The sequence below is a fragment of the Miscanthus floridulus genome, chromosome 10, assembly GCF_019320115.1.
Source record: "Miscanthus floridulus cultivar M001 chromosome 10, ASM1932011v1, whole genome shotgun sequence".
Taxonomy (NCBI): domain Eukaryota; kingdom Viridiplantae; phylum Streptophyta; class Magnoliopsida; order Poales; family Poaceae; genus Miscanthus; species Miscanthus floridulus.
In genome coordinates this window covers 141,167,983-141,179,183 of record NC_089589.1, presented here as the reverse complement: position 1 = coordinate 141,179,183, position 11,201 = coordinate 141,167,983, and the positions used below count along the sequence as shown (strand labels likewise).

The 11,201-nt window shown below is 49.8% G+C and overlaps 1 protein-coding gene across 1 annotated transcript; it reads left to right on the top strand.

Moving 5' to 3' along the window:
• Nucleotides 1-1,923: 1,923 nt before the first annotated feature.
• On the top strand, nucleotides 1,924-2,802 carry LOC136489853 (classical arabinogalactan protein 9-like). The gene is made up of 3 exons (XM_066486377.1): nucleotides 1,924-2,233; nucleotides 2,529-2,616; nucleotides 2,781-2,802. The coding sequence occupies exons 1-3, from the start codon at nucleotides 1,924-1,926 to the stop codon at nucleotides 2,800-2,802; spliced, it is 420 nt and encodes a 139-aa protein (XP_066342474.1).
• The last annotated feature ends 8,399 nt before the right edge of the window (nucleotides 2,803-11,201 follow it).

Sequence of the window (11,201 nt, the reverse complement as noted above, 5' to 3'; positions counted from 1 at the left end):
ATCAAGACAAGTTTTTAGTGATCCTTCTAAACATTGAAATTCACCAGCAACTTGCTGTACCACCAGCAAGGAATAATCACCATAGGCTTCATCATGTTTTATCTCCAATGGAATGCAACATAATCAACCCGAATAAGAGAGCTTTATATTCGGTTTGATTGTTCGTACAATAGAAATCCAATCGGCTTGACAACCCAATTTCAGCACCATTGGGAGAAACAATAATAATACCAACACCTTGGCCATCTTTATAAACCGATCCATCAAAATAAGGTTTTCATAGGGTAAAAGTAAGGTAATTGATCTCATCATCTAAATCAACAAACCGATCCATGCTCAACAATAAAATAAGCAAGAACTTGACCTTTTAATGTTCTCAATGGTCCAAAGGTCAAGTCATATTCAATTAGTACATATGCCCATTTGCCTATCCATCCACTAAGTGTTGGCCGATATAACATGTGCTTTATCACATCGGCCTGTCAAGCAACAACACATGTACTAGACAAAAGATAATGTCTCATCTTAGCACAAGCGTAGTACAATGATAAGCATAATTTTTCTATATGGGCTTACCTTATCATATGATCAAGAAGACATCAATCAACATAGATGATAACACATCCTTTCCTTTTGTCTTCTTGAGTCAACACAACATTGATGCACCCTCTTTGGCAATAATATATAATGTGAATGGAGCTCCACTCCTAGATGCACGAAGAATCAGTGGCGTTGATAGAGAATTCTTGAGAAGCACGATTAACTTAATTTTTAATTGGCTTCTGGATTTTGATTTGAAAACGTCGGCCGTGGTCTAATGCCAATCTCAATATCAATTTGCTCACATGGGTTGGCCGACGCAATTCCCTGTCCAAACAGAATTTACACTACATGATGATATGGAGCCGATCATCAATCGACTCTAGAGAAACAGGAGCAAAGCCTCCTCTAATGACTCAAAACCGGCAAGGTCTCTCCCTGACAAACAAATCATATCATCATGCCCCCAAGCAAAGGGGCATCGGCCGTGGTATAACCCGATGAGTCTACATGGACGATCTCAACTTCATTATTCACCCACTGAATGAGGAACTGGTGCAAGCTAGAAGGCACGCATCGATTGCCTTGAAACTATTCGTGCCCAAGAATCAAACTGTAGCTCCCTTGCACCTCCGCAACAAAGAAGATGGTGGCCAACATTTTGCTCTCGATAGTAAGCTTCATCAAGGCAAATCCCTTGGCCAAAATAGAATTTCCTCCAACACCTTTGATCGTCCTATTGGTCTTAATTAATCAGCTCCTCATCAGATCTGCCAAGCTTATTAAAAAGTGAATATGGCATTAGATTCACCATGGCTCCATTATCCACCAACATGTAGTTGACCAGTTTGTCATTAATGTAGCCCTTCACATACAGTGGCTTGAGCTAATTCACGTGGTCTGCTGGCTTCTGGAAAATAGCTTGACCTCCAGAAAGCTACTCAACACCTGTAGGGACTAGATCAACAATAGCAGGAACCGAATCAACTGGAGATACCCTGGAGGCATCCAGGCCTGAGAAAGTTAGCTCAGCCGACTAGGGGGTCGACCAGGGCATCAAGGATAGGGGGAGTCGGCTCAGCCGACTGGGAAGTCAGCTCAGCCAACTTTGAGCTAGCAGATAGTTCTTTCTTGCATGATTGAGGGAAAATTGGTTGAATATTTCTTTTCCCATCTTTGTTAGCCCTTCTTCCTTAAGCTTCTTGCAACAAGCATGCTGGAGTTTGCGCTTTTGTGTTCTTGTCAAACCAGAACGACACCACGGGTTTGCCGAGTGCTAGATCACGGGCACTCGGCAAACCCCCTCATAACCACCTCGGCCGGCCTCACACACACACACGCACACATGCACACACACACAGCCACCCGCACACACGCACACACATGCACACACACAGCCAGCCGCACACCACCGTCGCCGCTTGCCCCGCGACCGCCGCCACCGCTTGCCCCGCGGCCGCCACCTGTCCCGCACGCACCCCTCGCCGCCCCCCGCCCCCCCCCCCCGGCGGCCGGCCCCTCCCTCCCCCGGTGGCCAGCGCCCTCCCCCGGCTGGCCAGCGCCCTCACGCTGGCGGCTGCCCCTAGTGGCCAGTGCCCAAGCGCCGACGCCCTCCCTTGGTGGCCAGTGCCCTCCCCCGGCGGCCAGCGCCCTCCCCCGATGGCCAGCGCCCGCTGCCTCCCGCCGGCCAAAGGTACTGTAAATACCAGATTGCGTCATCTAAACAAAAGGTAGAACTATTAGCTAGTGATCAACTTGGATGGCAATGAAATCTGAATAAAAAAATGGAATAAGGGATGAATGCTTAGACGCTAATTGTATTAACTCCTCTTGAGAGACACTGTGCCATTTGCTTAACAAAAAGAGAGTAGAAGACCATGGCAGATGAAATTGTTAGTGTTACCTATTAATCATTTCTATTTGAAATTTAGAGCAAAATTACTTTTGGTCAAATTTAATGTAACTCACTATGCTGCTATCTTTAATAGATTACGCGGCCGCCGCTCCCTGCCCTGCCGCCGCCGTCCGCCGTGCCCTCCCGCCGCCCCCACCTTGGACCTGCCGTGGTTTTGCAAGGTATAAGATGTGTATGTGGTTGTCGGCCATCGTGCCGTTGGTTTGGTGTGTATGTGGTTGTCGGCCATTGTGCCATTGGTTTGTTGCAGGTTTAGGTTACCTCACCGTGCAGGGGAGGTGCCGCCAAAATTTACAATTGACACTATTATGTTCGTTTATTGCAGGAGAGACTATTGCAAGAATTGAAGAAATATACGAACTCATGTTTCATGGTTGAAAACCTCTTAATCCCGTTATATTCAAATAACATTGGTTTGATCCTGAAGTAGTGAGACGGACCCCTAATCTTGGGCTAGTCGAAATTCAACAATCATCCGTCTTACCAGGAGACGATGTCTATATTGTGGCTCAACATGCCACGCAAGTTTATTATCTCTCATACCCGTGCCAACCGTCGAACGTCTTAAGTGTTGGGATGTTGTGTACAAGGTATCGCCACACGGTAAACTACCTGTCCCAAACAATCAAGATTACAACATAGACCCCAACACATATGACGGAGAGTTCTTTCAAGAAGATGGGCTCGAAGGGAGTTTTGAGATAGACTTAACCGAAGCTCAGGGGATGGAAGTAGACAATGAAAGTGGTGCTGACGAGGATGCCGGAGACGAGGTTTAGAATGTGAAGGACTTAGAATTACTTCAGCAATTACATCTAAGCAATGACAGTGATGACGACATTCCTCCTTCGGAGCACGCGGATGATTATATCGACATGCGTGATAGTGATGATGAGACTTATGATCCAGCTAATCCCGATCATGATAATTATTTCTAATACATGTACGATCCGTGCTAATTGATTTATTATTTGTCATACCATGTTATTTTCTAAGTATGTTTTGTTTATTTTGCATCTATTTCGATGTATTATCTGTGCTAATTGGTTTACTCTTTTTAATTGTAGGTGATTGATCAATGGTGGGCGGTATGAGGAGGATAACGTCGCTTTACTCAAAAGCGACAGCGACGCGTAAAGGGTCCAATGCAGCTGCAGGGTTCGATGTAGCTGAGGGGTCCGGGAAGAGACCTCGGGGTAGACCCAGGGGTCGAGGGAAGATGAGGCCACCGTCGCCTGTACCTTCATCGCCGTCTAAGGTACCTTCCGCTCACTCATCCTCCTCATCCTCCGAGGAGGAGGAGGAGGCAAGGGTGGAGGAGGAGGCAGGGGTGGAGGAGGAGACAGGGGGTACCTCTTCCTCTACTTCGTCGCGTGTGTTGTTATGAGGTCCCTTGACCCTCCCGAGGCGACCGATACCTCCTTTGAGGCGCCCGCTGATTCGACCCGATGGAGACAAGTAAGTAACTTTAGATGTTATCACTAATTTTTTGTTTGATATATTCAAAATTATAATAGAAACTAATAATTTATCTTAATCACTTGGGCAGGGGTTGGACGAAGGTCGGTGGGGGTGATCACGCACACCATGAGAACGACATCCTTGGTCTTTTGATCAAGGAAAATTCCCTGGCCTAGTGCGGAACTATCGAGCCGGCCTACACGTGGGCCCACTATGCCACCGTCCCCGACGCCCCTGATCGGGATGGCAGGGTATTCACCGACAAGGCGCAGCGTGTCAAGGCCGAACTTTGGGTAAGTCTTTCTCGCACTACATTGCTCAATACATCACATTGATTGGACATTCTTGAAATAATGACTGGATACATCGCGTCTATATGCAGAATTTCTTTAGATGCGAGAAGGGATACGAGGCCAAGGCGGATGATGTGGCTGACAAAGCCACCAAGAAACTCGTCAAGGACATGCACTACGAGGCGTGCATCCTGGCCGTGATCCAATACCACACAGAAATCCTTAGAGTGAGGGTCCCTAAAAGTGCGGCAAGAACCATGAGGCCGACTGCGGAACAATACATGAAGGTAAATATAGAACATTAATACTTATTTTTTTTAGATTATGCTTAATTTCATCTTCTTATGTCATATACTTGATGACGTAGGTGCCTCTGTGGTGGTGCGCCTACGATCTACAGTGCTAGGCCCGGATGGTGGACAGGTGGTGCGACCCCACATGGGAGGAGAATCACAACGCTTGCCGAGAGCGGCGTTTGCTAATGCCGGATGCACCACACCATCAAGGCAACCTCAACCTCTCAGGATACGCAGCTAGATGGGTACGCGAATTCATTTCTTTATTCTAACGCTCAATTCTGCATAATTTCTAATCATATTGCTTTTTTTAATAGTCGGCGGCACATGGTGGCGAGCCTTGCTCCTAGTTCATGGCATATGCTTTGGCCCACAAGGGCAAGGCGATGGCTGACGTCGCCTACAACCCGGAGGACCCGCCCTCGGAGTACAGCAACGAGTCCGTCCATAGCTGGCTCGATGGATACACATCGATGGCAGGGGCGGTCCATGGCCCAGAGTACGATCCGAGTGCCCATGACCTTGATGGAGAAGTGGTCATGAGGGCGGGAGGAGGCAAGAAGCATGGTCGGTTCTAAATCGTCGACGGCACAATCGACACGGCCAGTACTCCCACTCTCTCCCAGATTCGAGCACGGAGCATGAGTTCTAGCCCGGCGATACGCCCACGGCCGGACTCTATACGGTTCCAGATGAACGCACTTTAGGTTATTTCTGTTTTATTCATCGTTCATTGATTTTTACATACTTTTACATTGCATTGTAACATTGGGATGAAATATTGTAGGCTCAGCTGGAGCAAGAAACGAGACGCTGGGAGGAGCTAGAGGCAAGGATGGAGGCAGACCGACAGAGGATGGAGGTAGAGCGGCTGCAGATGTTTAAATATATGAGGGGTGTTTACGCTGCAATCGGTCAACCTCTGCCACCGATGCCAGTCCCTCCTCCTTAACCAGCTCCAAATATTGTTTCAGGCACTGTGAGTCACTTCACAACCTTATAATCACTGTTTCTAGTTTATGTAGAATCAATCTTACAAAGATGCCCGGACACTAGAAACTAGAAACTAGAAATAAACTAGAAACTAGAAATAAATTAGAAACTAGAAACTAGAATGATTTATAGTTTACAAACTAGAAATAAACTAGAAACTAGAATGATTTATCTCTTCTTCTTTGTGCAGAATCAATCAGCGGCATCGAATGAGCCTCATGACCCAGCGTGGTCACAGTGGACACCGTGGCCTTCTCAGTGACTACTTGTGATTTTATTTGCATTTGCATTGCATTTGTGGATTACTTGTGACTACTCAGTGACTACTCGGTGGACACCATTGCACTCAGTGAATTTTATTTGCATTTGTGGTTGTGAATGAACCTACTTGTGATTCTGAAGTTTATTTGTATTTATGTGTTGCCGATATATCTATATGAACTGCCGGTGATGCTTATTGTGATCTATGTGTGATGCCTGTAATGTTTATTTGAGTGAGGTACGTTGACCGAACCATAAAAACTGAAAATATATGCCAAGTGCCAAGGTAAAAACACTCGGCAAAGCGGACATGTGGTCAAAATCTGTATATTCTGGGCCAGTCTTTGCCGAGTCACTCGGCAAATGCCGAGTGTCTGGGATTTGACACTCGACAAAGCTGCCATGTTTGCTGAGTGTCAGTGCCTGGGCACTCGGCAAACAAGGGCATATTTGCCGAGTGTCAGGGCCGGGGCACTCGGCAAACATGGCTGCTTTGCCAAGTGTCAAATCCCGGACACTCGGCAAATGCACCGTGACCGTCTCCGCGCCGTCACGTTACTTTTTTTTGCCGAGCGTTTGTTTCAGCTCTCGGCAAAGTATTTGCCGAGTGCTCGATAAAAAACACTCGGCAAAGAGATGTTTGCCGGCACTGTAGATGCCGTGTGCTGTTTGCCGAGTGTTACACTCGGTAAAGCCTTTGCCGAGTGTTTTTTGGCTGTGGCACAGGCAAAGCTACCGTTTTCGGTAGTGATGGTCCTTGCTCCAATGGCATGCATCTCTGTCTTTGGCTCGCAACACTATTAGGAGTCGCCGACGAGAGGTGGACGACGGGACGGTGTCAGGATGAGCAGGGAAGAGTAACCGGGTGAAAAAGATGAGCTTTTTATCCATCCCGCAACCGGAGAACGGACGGTGGCCGGAACCTTTTAGATCCAACATTCCTTTAGTTCGGCTAGAGGCTAGCAGACTTAAAACAACTCCCGCCAACCTTGCAAACTTTGACCCCCTATTCTCTCAAATGGGAAGCTACGTATCAATGTCTCGTCCCATACTTCTTAGCGTCACTCCGGTCAATCTCCTACTACTTTACACTATATTGCCATGACCCCTGCTCGTCAAGCCCACTTGTCAGCTTTGTGGGAAGAGAGAAAGGAGAATTAAGAAGAGTATAAGAGGCTCCTACGTATGGGGTTCAGGAGAGAGGTTGAGAGCCCCTCAACATAGCTCGGTTGAAGAGCTTTTTCATGTGTAAAAACTTTCAAAATGGGATGAGGGCTCAAGTAAGATTTTGGTTGGAATTGTTCTTAGATTGACCGGGCAACGAAGAAGAAAAATAAAAGAGTATTACTGCCATTTCATTGTTTTTACCGAGCATGAAAGGTATTTTACCAAATGGATTTTTTAAAATAGCTTTGGCTAGCTCCACTTCAGCTTCACCGGCTGAAACTAGAAAAAACTAACTGGTTCACCATTAAAACGGAGTTGTACTAAACAGGACTTTACTCCCACGTGGAAAGTTTATTGTAAGCATCTTATATATTTTTTTAAAGCGTGCTTAGCACGTGCTTCGTTAAGGGAAGTTGGAATTGTTACACAGCCCGTAGGCGTGTGACGGCGAGTTGCCGCTGCATGCCTACCGGTCGGACACTAACAGCAATCACCGGCTTTAACGGTGGAGCTATCCTGTCGTACTAAGTGATTAACTAGTTTTGCGACCAGGAAATGTAATGACGTTCCCTAGTTATCTACCGCGAGCAGCGAGGCCAGGCTCCGGAACCCGGCGGCGATGCAGGAGTCTTCTTCCTCGCGTATGAGAGCAAGGATCTGCACCGTCGTTTTCAGCGTCGTGGTCGAAGGTCCGCCTTGTTGCGTTCTTTCCAGATGGCCCAGGAGACGAGCAGGACGAGGGAGTCGAAGCCGCGCCTGAAGGTTTCTGGGATGGCAACCCGAGTCTGCAGCCACCAGTCGGCCACGGCGGAGTCACTGGCGCGGCCCCAGCTGCTGCAGCCCCTGCATTCGATAGCAGCCGGACCCAGACCTCGCGCGTGAAAGAGCAAGAAGCCAGTAGATGATCGGTGGTCTCGTCGTGTTGATCACACAAGCGCACAGCTTGTCCTCCAGCTGAAGGCCATGACGTTTTCGGCGCTCGGCTGTCCACAAGCGACCGTGAAGGGCAATCCAAAAGAAGATTTTCAACTTTGGCGGCACAACAGCCCTCCAAACGAACTTGGCGCCAACCAAAGAGGATCATTCCAGTGAAGAATGCTCTGTATGCCGAGGAGGCCGGTGTAGGTGCCGTTCGCCGTCCACTTCCAGATGAAGCAGTCAGAGGAATGCGGCGATAGCTGGAATGTCTCGACCATGTCCCAAAGGTGGACGTATTCGCTGAGGACTGCAGCAGTCGGAGCGCCAGTGATGTCTCTTGCCCATTGGCGATTTGTGAGTGCCTTCTTGACGGTGCGTTTGCGCTGGCGGCACCCAACCGCCTGGAAAAGGTTTGGCGCAAAGTTGCAGATGGCACCGTCCGGCAGCCAGGAGTCTGTCCAGAAGCGTGCGGAGGCGCCGTCGCCCACTTAGAACGGTGACCGAGGCCCGGAACATGTGGTCGACCTTTGCGTTCTGGCCTGGAAGGCAGGCACGCCCATGCGGCGTCAGGTTGTGTCCGACACAACCATTCCCAGCGTAGGCGCAGGGCAAAGCCGAGTATCCTAAGGTCCGGCAACCCAAGTCCACCGTGGTCCTTGACGCGAGCAGACGATGGGCCAAGCGACTTTAAACTTCCCGCCGGCGACTGAGTCAGTGCCCGCCCAGAGGAAGGCGCGCCTCCTCTTGTCGATCTCCCCAATAGCCCGTGCCGATAGGCTGCCAGCAGATGGAGAGGTGTACTGGGATCGCGGAGAGAGTTGTCTGCGTCAGCGTGGCTCTACCCACGCTCGTCAGAAGGCCAGCCTTCCACGTCGGGATTCGAGCGGCGACTGCGTCGACCAGCACCTGTTCGTCGGCGCGGCTCAGTCTGGACAGCGACAAAGGAGCTCCCAGGTATTTGGTTGGGAAGTCCTGGAGCCTGCAAGGGAACACCTCCTGGACGGCCTGGATCACGTCTGAAGAACATCGGATTGGGGTGATTGTGCACTTATCCAGGTTGGTGGATAGGCCAGACGCCCGGCGAACAGCTCTAGGATCTGTCGGATGCAGCTGAAGTCTTGCGGTGTGGGCGCGAGGAAGATGACGAGGTCGTCAGCGTACACCGAGGCACGGTACTTGATCGCGTTCCCTGGCAACGGTGTAAGGACCGTGTGACGGTCAGCCTCGGTGATGAGCGCGTTCAGGTATGACTAACTGCAAAAGCTAACTAATCAGTACTGATACAACATAGTTTTACAACATAATCTTGCTTCACTTGCTAATAAGCACTACCACAACTAAAAGAACTATGACAGTCATAACTAAACAGAGCACCACCAACAGCTAGATCAGATCGATAAGCTTGTCCATCTTGAGATAGATCCTATCTTCATCAAAAATCCTGCTTTTAAGCTTCATTTCTTCTTGACATTTAGTTTCACCATGACCTTCTAATGGCACTGCACCTAGCAAATCTTCTTTAAGCTTCTTTGTGACTACTTTCTTGTACTCTTCCAACCACCTAAAGAATGGACATTTCTTCACTGCCTGTGGAAATGACAATAAATAACACAGTTTATTTATCCAAACCTTGACACAGTACCTAGTTCATCCAGTTCTATATGACAATAAACAATAGAGCAATATATACTCACAAATTCATTGTAGTTTACGCATTTGAAGAAAATTCTGCCGTTGTTCTTACAGGATTTGCATTCCACTACTTTGTCACCACATTCTGGGCATGTAATCAGGGGGATCCCACTAGGGCCAAGTGGATACAGAGAAATGACACCTGTTGGGATGAACGACGAACTAGACGAACCCTCACCCATAGCCTGGCGAGACGCAGGGAGGCGCGGCGGGCCTGGTGACGCGCGGTCGGGCGACGGCGGCCTGGCGCGGATGGGCGGCTTGGCTGGGGCCGCCTTCGCCTGGGGAAGAGCACCCGGACGGCCAGGAGCAGCGGCTGCAGATCCAGCGACGGGGAGAGCGGGGACCTGCTCTAGGCGGCGCCGGCGGGCTAGCCTTCGCCTGGGGCAGGGAGCGTCTTGGGGGAGGATGGCGGCGGCGAGGCTCGGCCCGAGGGCGCGGCGCGGGGGTGGGGGGCGGCGCTCTGCCTTTCACTCCAGCGAGAGGGGGAGAGATGACAGCGCAGGGATTAGGTCAGCGACCTCAGGGGCAAAATGGTCACTAAAGGCTAAAATTTTGGCTCAAAATTTTTTAAAGTCGACTTAAACCTAGAAATGGCATTATAGCGTGTTGGACTCGTTTCATAAAGGCATTTCAGCGAAGTCCACAAAATGGATGGTATTTGGGCGAAGCCCACTCCCCGTAAGGGCAAAATCCCGATTTTCTCGCAGCGGAAGCAGCACCAGCTGTGCCCACCAGTAGCAGCTCAAATCACAAGCAAAGCCACCACCCTCCTCGCCACCAACACCGCGAAGAGCGACGACGTCAAGGGCACCTCCGCTTCCTTTAGCCGCTCCTCCTCTCCCCATACACCGACGACGACGACGTCGGCGAGCTGCTCGTTCCTGTCGTGGTGCTTCTTCTGCCACAGGGAGCTCGCCGAGGGCAGGGACATATACATCTACAGGTCCGTCGGTTTGAGCGCGCGTCGTACAATATAAGGTGCACATACGTATGGCCAGAGCCCGGAGGTTTGGCCTATGACGACTGAGTACTAACAATGGCGTATGGTTTGGTCTCGTCGTGCTTGCAGAGGCGAAAGGGCGTTCTGCAGCGAGGAGTGCCGCTGCTGGCATATCCTGGCAGAGGATGACGACGACGGTGACAACGACTACGCCTCGGTCGGGGTCGTGGTTGGCGGTTTCATGTTCTGAGGTGGTGCCCGGCCTGCCGGGCAGATACAGGATGACCACCGAGGGGACTGGTGGGACAGGTGCCACCGGCCGCCTGTAGGCGAGCAGGAATTGAAGAAGAAAGTGTTTAATCTTCTGCTTCCTTGTGTGAACACACAGTAAATGAAGGCGACGCCAAAAATGCTCCCTGCTGTGGTACTGTAGCCGCTGTAGAAGGTAGGCGTCGAACGGCTCACCTGCCTCACTGTAGCTATAGCAGAGATAGGCGCAGAAGTCAGTCCTGCTGTGTTATCTAGTCACTGTAGCAGCATGGCAGCTGTACTATGACTAGATAGATAAAGTTGTATAAATAGTTTGCCAATGCAACTCAGTAAAGAGAGTTCAGATTTGTCATCTCCTATACATGGCTCTGGCCAACGCTGGTGTCTCTGGCTGTGTGTGTATGCTCTGTTCTCTCTCTTCTTCTACCCCTAACCATAGTGTGTGGTCGGAC

Bases quoted from the DNA above. Each gene is read 5' to 3' on its own strand.
- LOC136489853 (XM_066486377.1), top strand. From the start codon at position 1,924: ATGCACACACACAGCCAGCCGCACACCACCGTCGCCGCTTGCCCCGCG. The intron at 2,234-2,528 runs GTACTGTAAATA...TATCTTTAATAG, and splicing joins CTGCCTCCCGCCGGCCAAAG to ATTACGCGGCCGCCGCTCCC. The intron at 2,617-2,780 runs GTATAAGATGTG...CGTTTATTGCAG, and splicing joins ACCTGCCGTGGTTTTGCAAG to GAGAGACTATTGCAAGAATT.